The 24,478-nt window shown below is 52.5% G+C and overlaps 1 protein-coding gene across 2 annotated transcripts in view; it reads right to left on the bottom strand.

Moving 5' to 3' along the window:
• Ppp2r2c (protein phosphatase 2 regulatory subunit Bgamma) overlaps window positions 1–24,478 on the bottom strand; it is an 82,884-nt gene that overhangs the window by 5,232 nt on the left and 53,174 nt on the right. For both annotated transcript variants that reach the window (XM_005068839.4, XM_040746996.1), the window contains exons 2-8: window positions 22,562–22,659; window positions 20,256–20,421; window positions 18,398–18,510; window positions 16,535–16,712; window positions 8,087–8,251; window positions 2,342–2,511; window positions 216–307 (exon numbers count right to left, since the gene is read on the bottom strand). In XM_005068839.4, the coding sequence (XP_005068896.1) occupies window positions 216–307; window positions 2,342–2,511; window positions 8,087–8,251; window positions 16,535–16,712; window positions 18,398–18,510; window positions 20,256–20,421; window positions 22,562–22,659 (982 nt within the window). The remainder of the gene's footprint in view (window positions 1–215; window positions 308–2,341; window positions 2,512–8,086; window positions 8,252–16,534; window positions 16,713–18,397; window positions 18,511–20,255; window positions 20,422–22,561; window positions 22,660–24,478) is intronic.

Raw genomic sequence — 24,478 nt, 5'->3', positions numbered from 1 at the left:
GTGTTAAAGTGGGTGTCAGCATCAGTCAGAGTGAAGAAAAGTTCACTTCTCAGACCTGAACTTGAGTCGGAGAGCTCTGCCTGCCAGGGAGAGCTCCCACACCTTGGCCTAGCAAAAGAGCAGTTTCGGGTCAGACTGCAGGAAAGATCCCTCGTGGGGCGGAGGGTGAGGGGCACGGCAGGGTGTCTGAGGCTATGGGCCTGCAGCTGGCTCACCTGTCACTTCCATTCCAGGCGCACTCAAACTTGTCAAAGATGCAGTCACTCTCATACAGGGAGCAGAGCTTACTCCGCAGGTAGTCATGGACCTGGTGAGAGGAGGGGACAAGTTGAGTAATGGATACCAAATGGCCCTGACACCTCCATAGGATGGATGGTCTTGGCATAGCCCTGCACACACAGCTGACCCAGAGCAACGGGACATGGGGACGGTACCAGGGAGCAGCATCTACAGAGGAAAGGGGGTCTTCACAGCTCAGAGACTGTAAAGGCTGCCATTGGTGAGGCAGCGGACACTGCTGGCTACAGTCTGGGGGCCACTCCTCCTGCCCTAGACTTTAGCTAACAGCCCTGCTGTGCTGCGTCACCATTACCATGATCCCACCTGAGAGGATGAAGCCAAGGCTCTATATCTCTCTGATCCTGGGGGCCAGCACCCAGCAGTACACTGGCCGAAACCAAAGGGCCCCGTGGTGCTGCCAATCCTGCCAGAAGGTGGGATTCTCAAGTGCCTGTTTCCTTGCCCAGGCACAGAAGTCATTAGCAGGTCCAAGCACAGGTGTGGCAGTTTCTCCTGTGTGCCAAGCCTTGGGGCAAGAGGAGATGCTTCGGCTTTGAGGAAAGAGAGTGTCAGGCTTCCTGGGCCTGTCATGAAGGATGTTCCATGCCTATGGGCCCAATGTCTTCCAGAGCCATGGGCTGAGGATGATGAAAACTTGGGACAATCCCACTCCAAGACTCCTTAGATGGAGTGAAACAGCTCACACTTGTCACGTACTGCAACTTGACCCAACACAGTCCCACTACACACAAGTTCCAGGGCACAAAAGTCACCTCCAAAGGCACAAGAGGGAGTAGTCATTAATCATTGCCACTTAGAATCTATAGGTCAGCTGTACAAAAAGCCCAGCACCCAACTTCAGCCCTTGGCCCCCCAAACAGTAATGCTGCCAGTTCACCCAGGCCCCACAGCTTGCAGAGGCCAGGAGGCCCCACCCTCACCCCTCCCTAAGAAAACATCCATACACAGAGGTCTGTGCTGACCACAGTGTTGCAATGCCCCAGGGGGCTGGCAGGTGTGCTTCAGTTACCTCATATCTTGAGCTCAAGCTTGGGCTGCTGACACTTTCAGGGGGACACAAGAGGGCCTGTCCCTATAGAGTACACAGGGTAGGACTTATCGAAGGTGGGAGCCACAGGCCATGCCCACTGCCAACAAAGGGGCAGTTGGGTCAATAGGAGATGTCCCGGGATCATGGGGCTTCTAGAATTCCCTTCCAGAAGCTTTTCCTCTTGGACACAACTCCTCAGCTCTGGTAGGAGAGGAAGCAGTGTTGAGCTTTGGCCCTGCCACCACTGGGCTGAGATCCTCTGTCACTCTCCAATTTCCCAGTGTCCCTGTCTGTAGAGTGGGCCGGGGCAGGACAAAACAGGTGATAGGCGCATGTGTGGACTCACACACACAGCCCTGTGAGTGAGGATGAGGTTTCTGGTGGCATGCTTGAGCCCGTATCTGCCAATCCAAATTCCAGATGACCTTCAAGACCCAGCACAAATGTAGCTGCCTCCAGAAAGCCCTGCCCAGCCCTCCCCCTCCCGCCCCCGCCCTATGCCCTTGCCAGACACCAACAACCTACACTGCACATGTGCTATTTTAACAGCAAGCCAGCTTTGGCCTGTGCCCCACTAAGAGACCTGGCAAGACGAGGAGTAAAGGTTCCCCCAGAAGTGCCCAGCAATCCACCCTGCACACTAGCTCAAAAGGCTACCCCAGGGGTCCAGAAACACCCTCCACCCCACCACTGGACACAATTCGCACCCAGATAAGGCTGTGGGTACTGAGGGTGGCATCTGCACCCTGACTTCAGGCGTGACTTCACGCCTTTGTCCCCTCCTCCTCTCCTTCCCCCAGGAACTGGGGTTCCAGATGCAGATGTCAGCCCCATGCAACGGCTGGACCGGAGCCGTTCTGCAGCTTCAGCTACAATGCATACAGTGCAGCCTAGGAAGCCCCTGTGGCTGGGCAGGCCCCCTGTGGGGGCATCAGCACAAGGAAGGGGTGTGTTACTGGGAGATCTCACACCTCACAGAGGGCCCCGAGGCTGCCAGACCTCTACACACACCTGGTAGGTCTCTATGGGCCTCGCCTCCATGTTCAGGTCCCAGACCTTGACCGTGAGGTAATCCCTCGTGAGCATGTAGCGCCCACTGTGGCTGAACTTCACGTCCGACACCGAGGAGATGATCTCTGAGAAGAAGGAGCGGTTGCTGGGGTCCTCGGGCTCTTCAAAGACTGTGGAGAGAGAACTGGCGGCTGTCATGGGCTGCCTTGCTTAAGTCCGTCAGAAACACAGCCCACTGTGCCCAAGCCGTGTGTCTGTACCGTCATACATTCATTCACCGAACCTTTCCCTAAATGCTCTAAGGACCCTCCACAGAGGAAAAGCCCTGGAAGGGCTTCTTGTGGGAACTGTGTTAATTGAGTATTTACTGTACTGTGAATGCTGTCATCCAATCCCCTAATAAAACTTCAGGGTGGTAGCCTCATTACCCCCCATTTTATATCCAGGAAAACTGAGGCTGAGAGCAAACCCACGGGCAGATCTTAGCGGCAGATGAAAGTGGGCTATTTGAACCCAGCGCTATGACAGCTGCAACCCTCTGCTGCCCCCTACTGGCAGTGTGGAATACCAGCCTGAAAAGTTCTTGGCAGACTCTAGGCTGGACCCTGATAATTGTTCTGATATTAACTGGTCCCAGGTCTTCAGGCCTGGAGCTGTGTCCTGTGCATGAGCAGTGGACACCTATAGTCAGCCATGCCCCAAAGTGACCCTGGTGGCAGAGCAGGTGGGGACCAGGACTGCTGTGGGGCTAGCATTAACTTCTTGAACTCTGTGGGCAGACAGGGCGAGGGGCGGGGTGGGGGATATGCATGCTAGCAGCTAACCATCGTCTAAGCATCTCCAACTTGTAGAGCCAGCCTGAGGAAACCACTGAGTGACAGCTCTGGAAGAAGAGGGCTGGCCACAGCTCCCAAGGGACTTGGGACAGATCCTTCCTGTGGGCCCCTAGGGAATCACGGATGTCATGCTCCGTCTCTTGGGCCCCACCCCTTTCTGCCTCTCATCTGGGACTTTCCCTCCTGTCCAACACACATGTCATCGCTGCCCTAACCTGTCCAGAGTCCCCACACCCATCTTAAGACATTCTGACTTCCCTGCTAGGTACTTTCTTTCTTTTTTTTTTTTTCCGAGACAGGGTTTCTCTGTATTGTTTAGGAACCTGTCCTGGAACTCGCTCGGTAGACCAGGCTTGGTCTCGAACTCACAGAGATCCGCCTGCCTCTGCCTCCCGAGTGCTGGGATTAAAGGCGTGCGCCACCACCGCCCGGCTTGCTAGGTACTTTCTTAGTCAACATGCCCACCCCAGTGCCCGTGATGTCCTGGGCTCCATAGTGGGCGAGAGACACAAGGCTCTGCTCCCTGAAGCCAACAGGACAGGCTGTCCCAGGAGGCTGTGCCAAGAGCAAGGGAAAAAGGCAATCCACTCCAGGGCCTGGCCCAATCCTGCTGCTCCTCCTCAGCCCCATCACAGAGGGCCCTTCCCAGTACACAGAGTTTCGGGGGCCAAGGGATGGGCTGAGAGGGAACAACAGGCACCCTGGGAAGGGAAGGCCATGTCAGGAGACAGGGAGACTACACACCCTCCTCTCTGACCCCAGCACAGGCATTAAACCCCCAGCAGCGGCCCAGCCCAGAAGGGATGGAAGCATGATAAGCTGAACGTACCAACGCCCACTGACTAATGTCTGGCAACTGTTCGTCCCCTGCTGAGCCTCATGTGACCGATCCCCAGGAGACAAAGTGAAATCTGTCCCTAGTGGTGGCCCCTCAGGAACTGACATGATCTGGCCCCCATTTCTGAGTCCCACTGGCCCCATCTTCTCCTGTCCCCAGGCTCGCTCTGCTGGAGAGGCCTCTTCCCACCACGCTGGTTAAGGCCACTGCACTGACAGTCTTGAGATGGAATGGAGATTTGCACTGGCTCTTTGGGGCTGGAATGACAACCATGAGCTGACAGGTATGATGGCTTCAGCAGCTGAAAAGGACAAAGGAAAGCTAGCCCTGACCACACCCTGACTAGATCTCCAACCTCCGCAACTGTATAAAACACACGTGTTGTTTTAAGCCACGGAGAAGAGAGCTGCTCTCTTGTGGCTCCAGGGTGATAACTCGAGAAAGCAGAGGAGGGGCGCATGCTGGGTAAGGGGCACCCAGGGCTCCATCTGGGAGGCTCGGAGCATTGGATCGAGTGCCATCCTTGAACAGCTCAGCTACTGTTAGCTGCAGGGATCGCCAGCATTTGGCCATTCACATTGCTAGAGTCCCATGACGGCGAACCTTTATCCCCACCCATTCTGAGCCAACTGAAGACTCAGTGCTCAGCCCCTCCTTCTCATAGACTCTGCTGTCAAAAGCAGAAATAACTGTCTATTTTGAGGACTTATGGATGGCTGTTTCTATGGTTACCCTGCCACAATGCCTAGCAGGCAGCAACCTGGGTTTCTTCTAGTGTTTCTGAGCGAGCTGAAGCCATGGATGGGAGTACAGGACAGCCAGGGTACCCCAGCCTGGCCTGGTTCAGACAGGTCTGAGGAGCTACTGTGTTCCTTTGACCTTTGGCTTCCTCACTTGCCCAGTGGCAGGCATGAGTACACAGCGGCCCACGGTGCCCCTCGCTGAGCGAAAAGAAAGCTACAGCACCATCCTGTTAGGAAAGGATGATGTGGACAGGACCCTGGGGGAGTCGCTGACAGCCACACCCTGGCTTTTAAACCTAGGAGCGGGAGGCAGAGCAGCAGCCAAAGCCCCAGCTTCTTACACAAATACAGCTGGAACAACGATCATGGCTGATTAGCAAGGACACGCCTGGTCACTGGGAATCCGCTGCGCGGCTTCTCGTGAGCACTGAGATCGTGAGCACTGACAGCAAACACTGTGGGTGAGACCCAGAGGACAGGGACAGTGGCCCTTGCAGCATCGTCAGAGTGTAAGATGTTGTGGCAGAGGGGGTGGTTTGCTGTCAGAGTGTTATCTAGCATGCTCATGGCTTGGGTCTGCTACACTCACTCGGGCTCCTGCTGCACGCTTTCCCTGCCTCGACAGACTGTAACCTTGACCTGTGAGCCAACTCGAGCCCTTTCTCTCTTGAGCTGCTTTTGTGTGGGTGCTTTATCACAGCAACAGGAAATGTCACAAATCCAGAAAACTGGAGCCAGGGAGTGGAGCCATTGCTGTGATAACCCTGACCACTCGGCTCTTGGTGGTTTAAAGGAGAAATGTGGGAGAGCTCATAGCTTTGGGCTGGAAAAGCCCTCAAAGACTGAAAACGGGGCTTAAAATACTCTACTGGGAGCTTGAAAGAGAAGAATGCAGAGAGAAATTTGGACAGGAGAGGCCCATGCTCATGAAGTTTCAGAGAGAGAACAAGGGCTCCATCAGGGGGTGGGCTGGGGAAATCCATGTAGATTCTGGCAAAGAATCTGACTTTATGTGTAAATGTCCAGAGTTTAGAGGTCATGGACTAGTTTGTTTGGTGGAGGACATTCCGAGACAGAAAAGCATTTAGACTTGGCATGAGTGTTTACTGCACTTATACAGGTCCACAGAGAAGGGGGGCAGAGGGAGGGAGGGACAGAGGGAGGGAGGGACGGAGGGAGGGAGGGTGACAATTTGGGCATAAAGATATTATGTGCGCAGTTCGTCAAGGAGAAAAAAGAGTTCAAGGAAGCTAAAAGGCAGGAGCTGAAAGGAAGCTGGGATTGTTATAGAGAAAGTCCCAACTTTACAATGGGAAACTAGAAAATATGCCAAGAGCAAGACACGTTCATCAAAGGCTGGAATGTGGGTGCCAAGTGTCTGAGAGTGCAGCTGAAGGGGTGCCTTGCTCCCTGCCAGGGTCAGCCCACAGCATCTGATACAGCTGTGGTCAGGAGGCCAGGCTCACACCGACAGCAACTCGGCAGCATCAGCCACAGGGTATTGGTGTTGTAGGCATTAAATATTCGAGAGTAGAGAGGTCATGGAAGCTAGCACCAGGACTCCAGAAAGCCACTGCAGGCAGATTGTGAGGTGTATAACATCCCCTGCAAGGGGCCCCTGAAGGTCGCTGTGTAACACACCAAGAAAACGAGCGTCTCGTGACCCCAGTTTTTTGAAAACATGGAATTGTTCTTGGGATGTGTTTGCCTGCTCCTCCCAGGTGTAGTGAATAGGAGTGAGTTTACTTCGGATTACTCATTGCTTGCTGTTGTTATTCAATTATATGTTTATGCCTGTGTGGAAAAACATGTTCTTGCCACATGTGGTTTGTCCTTGTGCTTGTATACAAGAATTCATGAGAACTTTACCCATATGACCTCTCTTAACCCTCGGAGTATAAATTGTCTGGGGCTCTGAAGGAAGCTGGCTATTGCATGAAACTTTAGTCTGCCTCACTTACCGGCTCTATCCTCCAAGGTTTCACCATCTCTAGAGCAGTGACACCATGCCATGCTGATAACCCCATAGTTTCAACCTCAGTTAAGACCGTGACTACCAGCCTCTGTCCAGGAACTGTTCCATGCCCCTGGAGTCCGGTGAAGATCCCGTCACTAAGCCCCAAATCCACCACCAGGTCTGTGTGCCCCACTCCACTCCGCTCCATCTGGAATATGACCCAACCCCTCCCAACATTCATACCCAGAAGCCATCTGACCATCCATACCCTCCAGGCAGTGTGCCCAGCAGCTTCGCCTCTAGAATGCACTTTGCGGGGCTAAGTGGTCCCTCCCCACAGCTGTCTCTTCTCTCTGCAGCGTTTGCTCCTCATTCTCATCAACACCATCGCTTCCCAGCCCTTGCTTGCCATCCCCCAAAAGGCTACCCGTTATACTTAGAATAAACTCAGCTGCCCTTTGACCATGTGGCTCTCCAGTTGCCCTGCCCTGCTCAATGATGCCGTCCAGTCCTTTCCATCTGCCCACATCATCTTTGATGAGCTTCCACCTTGAAGCATTTGTCCCTGTGGATCCCTCCTCCCATGACTCACCTTCAGCAGAGTGTCTGTTCCCGGGTGACCTATGAGTAAGGGCATCCCTGCCCCTTAACTACCCCATCCCTGGGTGGGGGTGCTCTACCTATCCCATGACGGGAACCCGTGCCTACTGCGTGCTCCTGACACGCGGAGTATAGGCCAGCCTGGAGGATGGGCATGGGGACAGAACTTGGTCAAGGAATGGGAAAGGAACTGGAGGCTCAGCCTTGACTCCACTACCCCGCGAACCAGGCTTCTGGTGGAGAAGCAAGACTCCATCTCTCAACAACTTGGACTGTCTGCACCTCCACTTCTTGAAAACCTGTCTAGAACCTACTGGAATCACCCATTTGTTTGTTCACATTTGTTTCCAGATTTTGTCACAGGCACTATGACAGTTGGTTGGTGGACCAGAGGAATACAGCCCTATCTTCCCGGCTGGGGCCTGGCTGGGTATTGTGGGGAAGGACCACAGTTTGAAGCCTTGAGGCCTGGGTTTCCTCTTTGGTTACAGTAGATCCCTCGGAGCAATGTAACTATCAAGACAGAATGTGGCAGACTTTGCCAAGGTTTCAGAAATGACTATTGCTGTCTTAGTCACTCCCTGGGCCTCCCAGATGCCCCCTGGTGAGAGTGAGGGTTACATACTCTGTCTCGAGGGAGCCTTCAGAGTGCTTATGGGAAGGGAGGTAGCTGGTGGCTAGAAACCCCCCCCCAGCCCATGCTGGTATACCCACCCACTTTCCAGTCCCAATATACCTAGTCCCTACCCACCCACTCTGGTGCAGACTTACGCTTAGAGTGCTTGTCGCACAGGGCAGCTGCCCGCATGTCACAGAGCCGCAGGGAGCCCTTGCTGCTGCTGTAGACAAAGAGGTTGCAGTGGTGGGGATGGAACTCAGATGCTGTGATCACCTCCGTGAGGTCTTCCATGTTGGCTGGCTTGATGTCAACGATATCTGGGTTGGTGAGGTCAAGGACAACAGTGAGGGTGCTTTTGCTCTCTCCCTTCCATAAGGCCCACGCCAAACCCAACCAGGTCTGAGTGGCTTCTCTGGTTTTTAAGACACACCACTAAACAAACACACCAGTGTCTAGTGCCCCAAGCCACAGATTCACATGGATCTGTCCACTGGCCTTGCAAACGGAACCCACACCCTCTTACAAAAGAGTGCCTACAGTCACCACTGACTTCTCCCAACAGCCCACTTTCCTCTCTCAGTAGCCAAACAGAAGGGGTGCTTAGTGTGTACTGTGACAGTGAGCTGTACCCCACAGGCTCATGTGCTAGATGCTTGTCCTCTAGTCGCTACTGTTTGGGGAGGCCACGGGACTTTTAGAAGTGGGTCACTAAGGATAGGCCTTCAAAGTTATCACTTGCTCCTGGTTCGTGCCTTACTCTCCATCCCCTGGGCTACCCTAATGTAAGCAGGCTCTGCCATGCACTCCCATGACCATGAACTATGCTGCTCCACCATGCCTTCCCTGCCTGGGTCAAACTGTGACCCCAAACAAACCTTTCCTTCCATCAGGGGCTGTGGTCAGGGAGACTCAGGAGGTGATGAATAGACACACCCACTACATGCTGGGCCATGGGCACTTTGGTGAGTAATTTCACATCACACCCCTCTGAGCTGTGCTTGGACCATGTGTATAGGTTGCCCCAGAAGCTACTGCCCTTCTGTCCACAGTATCATGACTCTCCAGTGGGAAAAATGTTCTCTGACCTGAGCCAACCCCACACTCGGCTCTGACCTATGCCTTGGAGACTGACTCCAGAACCTGGAATACAGGGATACTGGGATATGGTTTTACCTGGGCTGGATGGGAACAGAAGAGAGGATTCTGGGGCCTGGAGTCACACCCCAGTCTCTGCCTGCAGGGCAAAAGAGCATTCCACAGCATCCAGCTATGGGCATCCATCTGGTACATGGTCATGGAGCCTAAGGATTGGTCAGTATCTGTTGGGCAGCAAGGTGGACTACAGGCTGTGGATGCCCAGCTAAGTTATAGAGCTCAAGGTCTGGCCAATGTCACTGCCTGGCTGGACGTTATTAAGTACTGAGGGTCTGTAAACTACTTACATCTCTCATTGCTTCAAAACAACTTATGAGAGGAACATGAGCCGGACGTTGGTGGTACACACCTTTAATCCATCACAGCACTCGGAAGGCAGAGGCAGGTGGATCTCTGTGAGTTTGAGGCCAGCATGGTCTGCAGAGTGAGTTCCAGGACAGCCTCCAAAACAGAAACCCTATCTCAAAAAACCAAAAAAAGAGGTGGGGGGAACATGAACAGAATACTACTAGCATAGACACCATGGTCAACAGTTAATAAATGGGACCTCATGAAACTGAAATGCTTCTGCAAGGCAAAGGACACCATCAATAGACAAAATGGCAGCCTGTAGAATGAGAAAAGATTTTAACTAACCCCACATCCGATAGAATGCTATTATCTAAAATATATAAAGAACTCAAGAAACTAGACATCAACAAACCAAACAGTCCAATTTAAAAATGGGATACAGTGCTAAGCAGAGAATTCTCAATAAAGGAATCTCAAATAGCTGAGAAACACTTAAATGTCCAACATCCTTAGCCACCAGGGAAATGCAAATCAAAACTACTTTGAGATTCCATCTTACATCTGTTAGAATGTCTAAGATCAATAACACAAGTGACAGCTCATGCTGGCGAGGATGTGGAGCAAGGGGAACACTCCTCCACTGCTGGTGGGGGTGCAAACTTGTACAGCCGCTGTGGAAATCGACATGTCAGTTCCTCAGAACACTGGGAACTGATCTACCTCAAGACTCAGTTATACCACTCTTGGGCATATACCCAAAGGATGCTCCATCCTACCACAGGGACACTTACTCAACTAAGTTTATAGTGGCTCTATTCATAACAGCCAGAAACTGGAAACAACCTAGTCCTCAACTGAAGAATAGATAAAGAAAATGTGGTACATTTACCCAATAGAGTATTCTCATCAGTTTATTTTTTCAATGCCATCATAAAATTTGAAGGCAAATGGATGGAACTAGAAAAAAATCATCCTAAGTGAGGTAACCCAGACCCAGAAAGACAAATGTGACTTTAAGGTAGATATTAACTATTAAGTACTTGATAGTCACGTTACAATCCATAGACCCAGAGAAGCTAAGCTCAAGAGAGGAACGCATGAATCTTCCTAAGAGGTGGAAATAGGTTTCATGAGTGGATCGGGGGCAGATGGGAACAGGAGGGAATAGGTTGGGGGATGGAGGAAAAGAGTACTCTGAGAGATGACTGGAATTGGAGAGCATTTAGGGCTCTATGTGGAAACCTAGAGCAGCAGAAACTCCCTGGGATCTATGAGGGTGACCCTAGTGAGGACACCTAGTAATGGAGGATATGGAGCCTGAACCATCCATCTTTTGAAATCACACATGGCTTTCAGGGATGGGACTGGGACACCAGTTAAGCCACAAAACCCTTGACCTACAATCTGCCTTGCCTGCAAGGTCTGCTGGGGCAATGGTGGCTCAGAAGTTGTGGGAGTGGCCAACCAATGCCTGATCTAATTTGAGGCCCACACCTTGAGAGGGAGGCCACTCCCAATACTATCTGGATGGCCAGGAACTGGAGACTAGATAACCTAGAGATCTAGGGTAGAACCAAATACCACTGACAGAAAAAAAATCAATGAAAAGATTCCTAATAATGTTCTGCTCTACTCACAGATCAGTGCCTTGTCCAGTTGTCATCAGAAACTGCCTGCAGCAGATGATGGGAGCAGATGCAAAGACCCACAGCCAGACATTAGACAGAGCAAAAGCCTAGGTCAGAGGCCTCCATCAGGTCCCTCACTCGAATCCAGGGAACCCCATGGGAGAGGGGGAGAAGGAATTGTGGGAGCTAGAAGGGCTGAGGACACTAGGAGAGCACAGCCCCATGCAATCAACCAAGCAGGGCTCACAGAGACTGAAGCTGTATTAACAGAGTCTGTATGGGTCTGCGCTAGGTTCTCTGAATATATGTTGTGGTTGTTGGCTTGGTGCTTGGGGTGGTGCTCCTGACAGTGGGAATAGGGGTGTCTTTGATTCTTTTGCCTGCTTTTAGGACCCTTTTGCTACTACTGGGTTGCCCTGCCCAGTCTTGATGTAAGGGTTTGTGCCTGGTCTTCTTGTATCTTATTGTTGTGTGTTCGGTTGATGTCCCTGGGAAGCCTACTCTTTTCTGAGGGGGCAGGGGAAGAGAGTGGGTCTTGGAGAGAAGGGAGGTGGGAGGGAACTTGGAGGAGTGGAGGGAGCAGATGCTACAGTCAGGATATATTGTATGAGAGAAGAATAAACAATTTTTCTTAAGAGAGGAGGGGGACGATCCAGCTTGGTGGCACATCCCAGCACTCAGGAGGCAGCTGTAGGCTCTGTTAGTTTGAGGTCAGCTTGGTCCACATAGCGAGATCCAGGCTATCCAGGGCTACACAGTGAGACTTTGTCTCAAACAAACTGAGGGGTGGGAGATTCTGACTTTGTCCTTTTCATTCTTTCCAGGACCGGAGCCCAGGGAATGGTGTCACCTACATTTGAGATGGGTCCCCCCTCTCACTTCTACTAACCTAATCTAAATAACCCCTCACAGACATACTCAGGGATTGGTTTCCATGGTGATTCTAAATCCAATCAAGTAGGCAATCAAGATTGCTCATCACAATTTATACCATTCGCTGAATCCATCCTAAAACAAGGACCTGACGGAGACGCCCGACAAGGGGGTGACTGTGGGAGGAACGCACCTCTCTGCACACCATGTCAGTGGGGCCTTCCAGATACCCTCAACTATGACCCCTCAGGTGGCTACAATTTTGGAGATTGGGTCACAATTTAGATGCCAGGACTTGGATCTCTAGAATATGCTATGCCACATGGGAATCCGCAAACCTCAGTTTCCCCATATGCAAAATGGGGGCTTGGATGTGATTGGAAAACAGTGCTTCCTTTCCAGGACTGACCTGGGTGTCCATGAGGCAAGATGCTCCCCAAAGGATGTGACCCTTGGAGACTGGGGAGTGGGGACAGCAACACAAAAGAGAGGGTGCTGAGGTGACAGCACTCCTGGCTTCCCCAGGTGGCCTGGAATCCAACCCAAGTGTCCTTATTAGAGACACACGAAGGGAAGAGTGGCCAGGTGCAGAGGTCGGGGTGGGGCACAGAGACATTTACTGAGTGACTCGGTAACGGGGACAGCACTGGATACCAGGGACTAGAAGAGATGGCAGAGAATAGACCGCCAGGGACAGCCCTGAAAGGCAGGCGGAGCTCACTCCAGTGTGAGCTGTGGGTCGGGTGAGAGACCACCAGGCTGCTGCACAGCCAGGCTGTGTTTGGCCCCACAATGAGATCTGTGGCCCCTCCTGTCAAGGACACAGGAAACATGAGCCACACGGGTCTCTGCAGCATTGTCGGGGTGTAGGGGCTTTCATAGGCTGTCCTTCATCTCCCGTCGACAAAGGCATTGCCCGATCTCCCGGAAGCTCAGCCTGAGTCATTCTATCACTTTGGACTGGTGAGTGGTGGAGAGGAGGGGCTGTGTGTCCCATGGCTTCCATTCACTGAGTCTCGGCATCCTTACTATGCAGCGGTGGGGGCCGAGGGCCACTCCTCCCTCACAGGAAATCCTCTGCTATCCATCCACTGAGTCTGGACTGCTACCTGGAGAATCACTGGCCTGCTCTAGCCAAGTATCAAGGGAGAAGTGAGCTCAGAGAACAGAGGACCAATACCAACCCCCACCACATGGGCATTCACGGAGACTGTAAGAATGCAACAACGAACTGGGCCTCCAGACACAGAAATAGCCTGGGTCTGAACAGCATGGAGCCCATCCCTGAAGAAAGCGGGGAGGCTGGGGTAAGCAGGGGCACACCCAGAGCCACATGTGGAGCTGTGGAGGAACCAGTTGGCTTCCAAACATCAGGGCAGGGCAGGCCTTCCAGCACCCTCAGTACACCAAGGACCCCGATGTCGTGGCTGTGGCTGTCACTCAACAATGAGGTGGAGGATGCCAAATGCAAATGGAGGTTTCATGAGAGAGGATGAGCAAGCCCTGGGCTCCACAGACTGCACCCGGCAAGCAGGAGGCTCATCCACATGTCTTCCCAGGAGCCTGCTCTCAAGACCAGAAGATGTTGTCATGGCAACCAAGGAGTGACTGGAGTGAGAAAGGCAGCTCTGCCAGAACCCTGCAGAAGGGCCTCCTGTGTGGAGAGCCCCCAAGGCCTTCTGCACACAGAGACGATCTAAAAAAGAATTGTTTTTTCTCTCTAAATTTTCTTCAGCAGACCACCTGGCTGCAGACAAGAACTGAGGGCACTCAAGGCACAGCGTGCCACACCCTAGGCCCAGCCCCTGGCTGCCACAGCACAATGCCAAAGGCCAGTGGGTGAAGCCTCCAGAACTTACTTCTCAGTGGACCCCTGTGATGACTTGATTTGGAGCTAACAACCCCTGAAGACACTGACTCAAGACAGCCTCATCCTGAGATTCTGGACAGGGTTTCAGCACAGGAATGGGGGCCACAGCGCAGTGTCAGCGGCATCTTGCGTCCCTGAGGAGAAATCTTTGATTGGAAAGGCGCCTTTGTGTGAAAAGACCCCCTCTGTGAACCATTTCTTAAAACTCTGTCTTCTGGATGCAACACTGTTAGTGCTGGGGTTGCCTGACATGAGGTGGTCTAAACAGACTGAGTGAGGCTGAGGGAACACTTCCAGGTAGGAGCAGAGGCATGGCACACTAGCTGGCCTGTTTCCAGGCCCCTGAGGAGAACCTGGCTTTGCTCATCCACCTTCCTGGAAGCCCATGGCCCTGAGAGGAAGCAAAAGGAGAGTCCAGGCTCCAGACCCTGGGGCACAGGCTAACATCCAGCTCCTTAGGGTCTGGTGTTTGAGTCACCTTGGTCTCAAATAGGCAAGAAAGTGACAGCCCCAGCCCTCATGCAAGCGGTGGCTTATGCACCATAAAGTCCCTTGACTTCTCTGTGTGGAAATGCTCCCAGTACCTCTGCACTGGGCTGTGGAGTGCCAAGGACACAGGGAGGTCTCATCCTGGGTTCCAAGCCAAAAACTGTGTGGGCAGAGGGGCAGTCAAAGGAATCCCTGTGCAGCCAAAAAAAATCAGAGGAAATGGAACCCAGGAGGGGTCCTGTCAGCCCAGGAGGGACACAGCAAGGATAGGTGGGACTGGGCCATGGAACTGTAAGAGAGGCTTATGGGAAAAAGGGTCATGGGACCAAGAGAAAGAGGGGAATCAGCAGAGGGTGGAACATGATCCCATGGGTCCCTGGAGGACAGACAGGTCTGAGAGTTAGGGGAGGGGATGAGGGAAGTGTTACCAAGGATCACCAGCCAGCACTGATGAACACAGAGCACTCTCAGGAGCCAAATGCTGACTTTGAGCAGAGGCTGACAAGAGCAGCTCTCTGTACTCAGTATCACATCCAACCCTGACCTCAGCTTCCTCCCCAGGATGGATGAGCCAGAATCCTCCAGGTTACCCCCCACTCCATCCCCCTACCACACACCCCCTCAGAGGGTATCACGTAAGCTCAGAGCCATCCCAGGTCAGCATGAGGTCATACACACCTCTCTCCATGCCAAAAGTGAGACATCTCCAATTACTCAGCTGCCATCAGATCCGTGGAAACACCTGCAGCCCAGAGCCCAGACCCTTTTCTGCTAGGAGAGGCTCGCCTCCAGGGAATGAGCCCAGAGCTCTGTTCCAGGTGTCTGACTCTCATCACTCTGTGGCTGGCACCAGCAGGCCACAGGGAGGCAACATGGCTCCCTGATTAAGCTGTCAGTCAGAGAGGCGGCTGCTTCAAATCCTAGGTTTCCCTAAGCCACATCCCGGTCTTCAGTAAGTGACACACACCCCTTTCTCCAGTGAACAAGCCAGGCACCTCTTGTCAACGGCTCACCAGGCACTTTCACAAAACTGGAGCCACAAAGTCGGACACAGTTCCACAGCAGACACATTAGTTCCCTTGTCCCACGAGTCCACTGACATGCTCCCCTTTCCACTCTCCCTCAGCAGCCCAGGTTTTCCAGCCAATAGTCCCACTCACTTTCACATACGCCATCTGCCCAGGCCCACAGACTCACATAGCAAAGGCCCACCTTGACTTCCTCTCCGCCAACCTGCTGCTTATGGCCCATAGCAGAAAGTGTTCAACACAGACTGGCCTGCCTCCCAGACCCCAGTACTGGTCACTAGAGACTCCTAGTGCCAGCTTCAAGCATGTCAGGGGGTATTAGATAAACACCTGCTGGCCAATGCTGTGCTCTTCAACATGGATGAGCATAACCCCTGTATTCTAGATGGGAACAGGAAGCCAGTGACACAGGGACAAGTCTTGGTGCTGGAGTGAACAACTCTCTTTCCTCATACACAACTGACTTGTTCTAATGTCCCGTGGCCATCTAGGTCCAAAGACAGTTACAACACACCCCAGATCGATGAAGTCAACATTTTCTTACTGTCTCCATTCCATCCCTGACCCTCACTCTCTCCCAGTAGATACTTGTCATCTATGAGCTCAAGCTCTATGACTCAGGTCCCTTACTGCAAAGGGGCTGGTGACTACCCTATTGTGTGAAAGCTCAGCACATGAAATGTCACTTAGTATGGCTGGCATTAACAGTCCACACAGCAGTAACATGGTGGCAACCTGCCCTTCCTAACTTGGTACAAGCTATACTCACACATCCTGTAGGTGGCCCTCTCCTTAGCAGGCTGTGGGAGGGGCAGTGCTCAGCCTTTAGCTTGTTCTGACATCAGGACCCCATTTATGCCTAGTGTCTGACACCCACGTCTCTGACACCCCAGTTGTCACTCTACATCCAAAGTGACACAACACTGGACCAACACAAGGGGATGCAAACTCTAGGTCACTGTCCCAGGAGGTCAGCCTCCTCTCCTCCAGGGCATGTTACCTCCAGCTCTCTTGCTCCTTCATGGCTCCTATGGGGACCAAGGTGATGGAGACCACTGCCACTCTAAGGAGGCATGGGGTGTGATGGAGCTTCCCAGCAGCTGTGTCCTTAAAGAATTCATAAATACTGTGGCCCATACCTGGCCTCCTTCACACCCTGATTGGGATGGTTCTTCAGTATGGAAGCTGTCAAGACTAAAGTCCCAGAAGCCAGTGTGCTTACATACCACCCCGAAGCCACTTCCCTGTAGGTCAGGCCAAGGATACTGAAGCTGCGATCAGTGATGGCCAGATGCCAGAGGTTGATGCGTAGGTCATCTGCCGACATGTATGTCTCACAGTCACTGTTGACCGAGATGGAGTTGATGTGGTAGGTGTGGCCATTGGCAAAGATCCTCCTCGGGCTCACCTCCACCATCAGGTCCATGGGCTTCAGCACAGGGACCTGCAGAGCAGAGGCAGCCAGAGTCACAGGGGAAGGGGAGGGAGACATCACGGGACACACAATCTTTTTTTGTTTCAAGACAGGGTTTCTCTGTGTAGGCTTGGCTGTTCTGGAATTCGCTCTGTAGACCAGGCTGGCCTCAAACTCATAGAAATCCCCCTGCTTCTGCCTCTCAAGTGCTGGGATTAAAGGTATGTGCCATTACTGCCTGGCAAAGAACACACAATCTTAATGGGAGGCTGCAACACTCATTCAGGAGCAGGGTGTGAAATAAGTGGTCAGAGATGGCAAATGTCCTTCACCTGCCCTACTAACACAGCATGCTCTACATGGCTGCTTAACTGTGAGGATTTTTTCAAAGTCTCCTGGGCTGTACAAGGGACTCAGGAGGTAAACCTGACCCACCTTGCATGAACTGAAGATGCCCAGCACTCACACACTCACACGCACGCACACATACACATACACACACACACACTTCTCTCTCTCATCCTTTTTATAGTTTATGTGTATGAACATTTGACTGCATTTATGCATGCGCACTATGTGTGTGCCTGGTACCCAGGGAGGTCAGAAGAGGGCATCAGATCCCCTAGAACTAGAGTTACAGACAGCTATAAGCTGCCATGTAGGTGCTGGGAGCCAAACTCGGGTCCTCTGCAAGAGCAGCAAGTGCTCTTAACCACTGAGCAAGCAGCCCAGACCCCAGAACTCTTTCTTGCAAGTTCCACATTCTGCTGGGGATACAAGTCCTTATGCCTTTTAATTAAGGACAAACATCGACTTTGGCACAACTCTACAGTGCCACTCTCTGTCCTTCACGGCACCAAAGAAGATACAGCCTAGCTCCCTCCACCCTAAAACAGCCAGGGCTCAGGGCACACTGAGCTTGACTCAGTAACTACAGGACAAGTGTGGCTTCAGGAAGTCCCCGAAATTGACCAGGTTCACTAAGTCTCTCCCTTTCCAGAATATATAAGCAATAAAGACTGAAAAGAACCACTCCCCAACAAGCTGCTCAGAAAAACCTCAGGCCATTGGCCTGAAAGAAGCAGAGACCAGTGACCTGATCAGCCGAGCTGCCTGGATAAGACTTAGACCAGCTTGAGCTACCTGGAAAGGACACGCCAACCTGTCAAGCTGGCTGCAGGCTGAGCAGTGTGCTCTAGGTTCCCAACTTTTGTGAGTTATCGTCATGCTGGGGTGGGCTTTAGTGATGTAGCTGTTTATCACTCATTTCAGCTCCTATAAGCAACCTCAATAAAACTCATTGGTTTGGCCAGGCATGGTGGTGCACACCTTTAACCCCAGCACTTGGAAGACAGAGGTAGACGTATCTATGTAAGTTTGAGGCCAGCCTGGCCTTCAGAAAGAGTTCCATGACAGTCTGAGCTGTTACACAGAGAAACCCCCTCTCAAAACATCAAAAGACAGAAATAAATACATTTTAAACAAACAAACAAATAAATAAGTAAATACCAAACTCATTGGTTCACCAATGAATGGACTTGGTAGTATCAGTACTTTGGTCTGTTATTGGTTGCCCATGTAGGATGAGTAGATGTTCCTTCATCACCCCAGGAATAAAGTCACAACAGTATGGCCCTGACCCTGGCTCCAAGGGTCCAGAATATCTCATGGCTTGGTAGAACGTAAATGTGGAACATGCTGTTATTAACGCTCACCTGCAATGATGTCACCGTGGACAGGTCTTTTAGTTTCCCCTCCTCATCCTTCAGGTTGTAGCCCTCGGGCCTCTTGTCTCGTTCGGTGATCTTCCATAATTTAATAGTTTTATCTTTAAGAACCGAATGGAGAAGAACAAGGCACCTTGTCACAGCCAGGTCAGTATGAGAACACTTGCTCTAGCCAGAGGGACAGTGATGCCATCCCGTTCCCTGTTCTCACACAGTCAAGTTCTCCCTCACAATGCCTTACACAGAATACCTCTGCGTGTGGGCCATCTGTCCTCAGTCTGTCTTTCCTAGTCACTGTCAGGTGATGTCGCCAGGTCAAAGGGCATGGTCCTTGCAGGGATCACTACTGACCTCTACACTGGGTCTCTACCACTGTTCCTTCCTGAGAAGAGGGTAGTCTATCTGCCATTCCTAACTCGGTGATACCTGCCTCCCAGAAGCCAGCTCCAGGGTGTCTCCTCTCTGCACTCCTCTCTTGGATGTCACAGGAAGAAGTATAGGTGACAGTAATCCCATGGCTTGCCTTGGCTATGCATGGACACTGTTCAAAAACACATTGGCTGTTGCTCTGAAGGATCTCTCAGGTGCAATTAAAACTTAAATCCATCAAGCAGACAGCCTGCCATCAGGAAACGATGGATCTTGTTTATTACTGAAGGCCCTGACAGAACAGAAGCCCACCTCCCCAGGAAGAAGGGACTCTCAGCAGACACCCTCCAGGCTTACACTGTGCCCTTCTGGCCTAACAATCCCTTTCTGTCTCTCCCTTTCCCTCTCTCCTCTCTCTGTCCCTCCCTTACAGGTCTGGCTTCTCCAGAGAACACTGATAACCTCAGCAGTCAAAAGAAACAATACTGTCAGCACGGGAAGGAGCTGGATGGAAAACTGGTTTCGGATGGGGCTCTCAATAGGGGTCTTCAGTATTCTGTAAATTGGGGTATAAAGCTGGTCTAGAAGTTTTGTGGGGCTAAGAAGTATGTGACTCCCATGGCTGGTCTTCCTTCCAGGATGGCAGGAAGTTATTTGTAAAGATATAGGGCATGCATGGGCACACACACAAGCTTAGTGTCATCTTTACATGCTCCTGGTTCCATGTGACTATCCATCTGCTCAGGAAGCCCTTGAGGCCCCCTCGGCAGTAGGACTTCATCAGGGAAGGCACAGGTGATGCCATCTTCCCAGCCTCCCTCAGGCTCACACAGCACTTACTATTCTCTGAGCACTGAGTGGATACCATACATCCTCAGAACCCCAGAAGGAGCTGAGTCAACCCCTGGGCAGTGGGCAAACTGGGGCTAATGAGAGCAAGGCCACACGCCCCAGTCCACAAGGCAGGCTGGACCCACATCTGCCCCAGCAGACTCCTGGCCCTGGCTCCTGGAGTACAGAGGGGAAGGAGGGATACCAGAGCAAGCTTGGACCTGGATGGCTGCCCCGGGCCAGCAGAAGCTGGGAGGCCTAGACCCAATCTGGGGGTAGCAGACAGATCTGGCATGTAGCAACTCCTTTCTGAGGTCACACAGCATGTCTTTAAGCAGAGAGACAAAGGCCAGACATCTGTCCATCCCACCCACCCCTGGGGGCAGCCCCAGTCTGGGTGATTTGTGACTCTGAGTAGGAGTTCAGTTTGCAGCTGGTAATCACTGGTTTCTGGCCCTGGTCCCAGCTGTCTGGAATAGTCAACCTCATCTCTACCTTGGAAATATCCATGACCACTGTATTCACAACGAGGGGAGATTTGTGATCACCCAGGAAAGCTAAAGAGAATGGTCTGATTGTCACTAAAGCCACAGATTAAACTGGAAGCCCGAGTCAGGTCAGGCCAGCTATAGCCGCTGGGCCTCACCGTTGGTAGACAGCAGCGAGTGTGCGGCGTTCTGCTGCGGGAGCCATTTGATCTTGTTGATTTTCTCCTCTATTTCCAAGCTCTTCAGGTAGTCAAACTCTGGCTCGTGGCTCTGGAAGGTGCTGTACACGTCATACTCACCCTGGCTGTGAGGTGTGTTCTTACTCTGCAGGGAAACCCAAAGGCAGACTGAACCAGAGGAGCAGCCAGGACAGATGGAGGTAGACACGAGACGGGATGGGGCTGAATTCACCTTGTATGCGGGTGCCATCAACACCACCAAAGGAAGCTATTAATGCAGGTGTACGTGTGTGTGTGTGTGTGTGTGTGTGTGTGTGTGTGTGTGTACAGGGCTGTGTGCACAGGGTGACAGGGTGGGTGGGTGCAGAGGTGGGGGATAGGGTGGGGTGTACAGGGCTGTGTGTGTGGGTGAGTGTATGTGCAGGGGTAAACATGTGCAGGGATGTGTGTTTGTGTACATTCAGGTGTGTGTGCAGGTACATACATGTATACAAGGATTTAGGTGTGCATGCATGTATGTGTGTAAGCATGCATGTGTGTGAGCATGCATTCAGAGATAAGGGACAACCTTAAGTGTCATCAGAACACTGTCCACCCTCTTTGAGGCAGGGTTTCTCATTGTCCTTAGATCAGCAAGACCTAGGGATCTGCCTGTCTCTACTTCCCCAAAACTGGGATCACAGGCATGTATATTTTTATGTGGGCTCTGGGGATCAGACTTAGGTCCTCATGCTTATGAGGCCAGGGCTCACCCATGTATCCATGAAGTGGCCACCATTCACCCCAATGAGGCCAGATGTCAATGCCAAGGCTCCATCTACCCTCATCTGTCAGGCCCTAACCCTGCGTCTCATGGAGGCTCCCATTCCAGTGTGGGCAGCAGAGCTCCTGCTATGAACCCCTTGTCGGTGGAGAGCCCCCAAATACTGAGTGTTAGACCTGCCATAAACACCAGGGTCTACTTTTCTAGCAGACAAGTCAAGTTTCTATGACAACATGAAATCACAGCTGGGAACAAGTGACAGCCAGGCAAGACCAGCGTCAGATTTTTCTGTTCATTTTGAAAGTGTCTATTTTTAGGTCTCCATCTCTGTCTTGTGTTAGGATCTGTTTGAAAATCCTTCCTCGTGTTATGTCTCCTCTTCCCATGAGCACTAGCTGTTTAAAAAAAAAAGGTCTGCAAGACCAGAGGAAAGAGACAAACCAAAGGAGAAAAGCCAGAACCTCTGAGCTCATTTCTCTTTGCAGTGGGCAGAACGATGGCTGACTCTGGTGTGCCCTGGTGGGACAGTCTGTCTTGTGACACCTGTGTGCATCAGGCTGTCCCTGGCCTGCCCTTGGTGAGCTATTTTAAGCCCTCGGTGCTGTGGTTCTTCAGCTGCCAGATGAAGGATAACAGCAGCTCTCTGCCCGGTGGGGTGGCGATGTGAGGCTGCATGAGCTAATGGGAACCACACTCAGGGCAAAGGCGGCTTCAGCTCCTCTCCCTAGCCCGGCCTCCCTTGAGCCTCTCCCTTCTCCCCTCCCTGGTTTCTCATCCCCAACACATTCAGTGGAGAGAGTCCCCTTGCTGGCGTTGTATGTGACAACACAGCCAAGAGCAGGTTTCCGTGGGGCTTGCTGCTAATTGGTCTCTCTGTAAATGGGTGTGCATCTATGCCATATGGAATATGCAATGCTCAACCCAGTGTCTGCATAAAGTCGGTTCTCAGTTTATGCGTGAGGGGCCTCGGACCACTCGGTTCTTTAAGGTTTGACAAATGACCTACGCTGGATGGTCTCAGGTCGTTCTTGTTGTATCCCGAATTCTGCTGCACAGTGATAGGGGAGGGCAGGGGAGCAGATGAAGACTGGCTGGAAGGGTGGAGGTCTGAGCAAAACCTGTCAGGCCAGCAGAGAACTGGATGGCGTGGGTGTGGGGTCCCCCCTCCTCACACATGTAGGGGAGGTTCTACCGGGGGCTTGTTGGTTTGTCGGGGACTGTAGCATTGTCAGCAAACTCCTGCTGAATGGGGGTGGGGAGGCCTCAGTGAGCAGCTTTAGAAGCTGACCTAGTCTACCTGCCAGGCCCATCCCCTTTCCCTCCAGCCTCAGGGACCTTGTGACAGAGGACTCCGTGAGGGAACTCTAGGTGGGACATGTAGGCAAGGTGGGTCAGAAATCCTGCTGGGAGTATGGGCTGCACCCTTCCAGACCCACGTCTGCCTGACGCCACCCTCACCCCTGCACTCTAACCATCTGCCCATCCTCTCCCTGTCTCCTCCATGACCCCTCCACGCACATACCTCTGGTTCCCGCTGGAAGATAACCACGCGGCCACCCTTGTCACCTGTGGCCAGCAGTTCCCCAGTGTGGTTGAACTCGACAGTGGAGATGACGTCAGCTTGAGGAAGCAAGACAGAAGGCGTTGTTAGACCACTGCATTACCACACAGTGACATCAGTACAGTGCTGTGCTCTGCAGACCCCACAACCCTGGGGGCCCAGGGAACAGGTGGGAACCCAGGAGTACAAAGCATGCTGACGCCCCCCACCCTCCTGCAGGAGTATGTGGCTCCCCCTACACCCTGTCCCTCACACAGCACCAGACAGGCTTCCTCCTGAGCTCAGCAGGTCACTAGTACAAATCTGACAGTCAGGCTGGGCTCTAGGCCCAGGGGACAGGACTGTGTGGGGACAGTGTGGGGCCATGTCGAGACATCAGGGCATGTAGGCACCTTTCCACAGAGCTGGATGCCATCAGGGCCTTCCACAGGCCAGGCTCGTTCAGCCTTGGAAGGCAGGCAAGGGAAGGCAATGTCCATGGGGACAGCAGGGACCAGGCGTGAGGACACAGTGGCTCGCTTGTGTCTCTAGTGGACACCTTTAAGGGAATTAAGGTATCAGTCTGAAGCCAAAGATGCCACCACACTGGGACAGATGAGGAATGGCTGCAAAGTTGGGGGCCACAATGGCTAGCAGACTGCCTACAGGCTGGGGATAGAGGCGCCATTGAAAGCCACCTGGATGTGCTTTGCCTTCTTTTCTTGAACCAGGCCTCAGGGTCACTCCTAACACCTGGGGGGGGCATTCTCCTGCCAGGACAGTACCTGGTAGTGGTTGGGATGAACTCTCAGCTCCCCCTCAGAGTCTCGCTTCCAGGCAAGCCTCTGGGATTTCTCCCAAGCTATGCTCTAGAAGGCTGCACTCATCTTAAGACCCAGAGGCCTTCCTCATGGAGTTGCCCCAGTAACTGGAGTGTCTGACCTGCCTATGTGGGCAGGTGTCTAGACAGGGCCCACAGTGCTCGACCCAGACTCCAGTCTCAGTATCTGGGAATGAGGGCAACACCCAGTCTATTCCTAACTTTTTCAGACTCTATGAGTCACAGCAAAACTGGCCTGAACATCCAAGACAATCAGATACAGGGCTAGGGCCATGCATGGGAAGGCTATCCCCTGGTGGCCATAGATGAATAGAAACAGGTTAAATTAACTTAAAAGAGAGCTATTGGAACAAGTCTAAGCTAAGGCTAAGCATTCATAACTAGTAATAAGTCTCTGTGTCTTTATTTGGGAACTGGTTGGTGGCCCAAAGAAAATGACAACTACGCTTGTCCTTCAGAGGAGAGCCTGGGCCCCTCCTAAATGGTTTTCTATCTCACTGTGCCCCAGGAATCAATAGGAGGAGCCCAGCAACACCATGACTGACACTATGATGTGTCACTTCCCTGCCCAGGGCTTCCAGCAACTTTGTATACCACAGTCAGAACAGGGGATCCGTAATTGTGCACACCAGGACCCCAGACCTTCCCTTCCCCTGCACCTGCTCCCTTCCCTGGAACTCCCATGTGCCCACCTGGACGGTAAACCCCCAGCTGCCCTGGACTCTGGGCTGGGGCCTGTGATTTGCTTAGGCCTATGAGACGAGTTGCCAAGCTGTAAGCCGGGCCCAGAAGGGGCTTACAAACAGCTGTATCCTGTTGCCTCTGCTTTTGCCAGCAGAGGGACCTGCCCAGGCCAGTCCACCAGTCCCCACAGGAGCAGGTGCAACAGAGTTGCTGGCCAACTCCATCCTGGAACAGGCCACCGACAAGCTCAAACTCGGCTCTCTGTGGATGTGTGAAAACTGTGGTGACAGACCACCCTCTAAAGCAGCCCTCTCCTATTCTGCCTCTCCATCATTCCATGCCCGACGCAGGAGTCTTTGCATCCCAGTTGACGT

This window comes from Mesocricetus auratus, unplaced genomic scaffold, assembly GCF_017639785.1.
Source record: "Mesocricetus auratus isolate SY011 unplaced genomic scaffold, BCM_Maur_2.0 Super-Scaffold_100006, whole genome shotgun sequence".
Lineage (NCBI taxonomy): Eukaryota > Metazoa > Chordata > Mammalia > Rodentia > Cricetidae > Mesocricetus > Mesocricetus auratus.
This window is presented reverse-complemented; position numbering and strand designations above follow the sequence as displayed.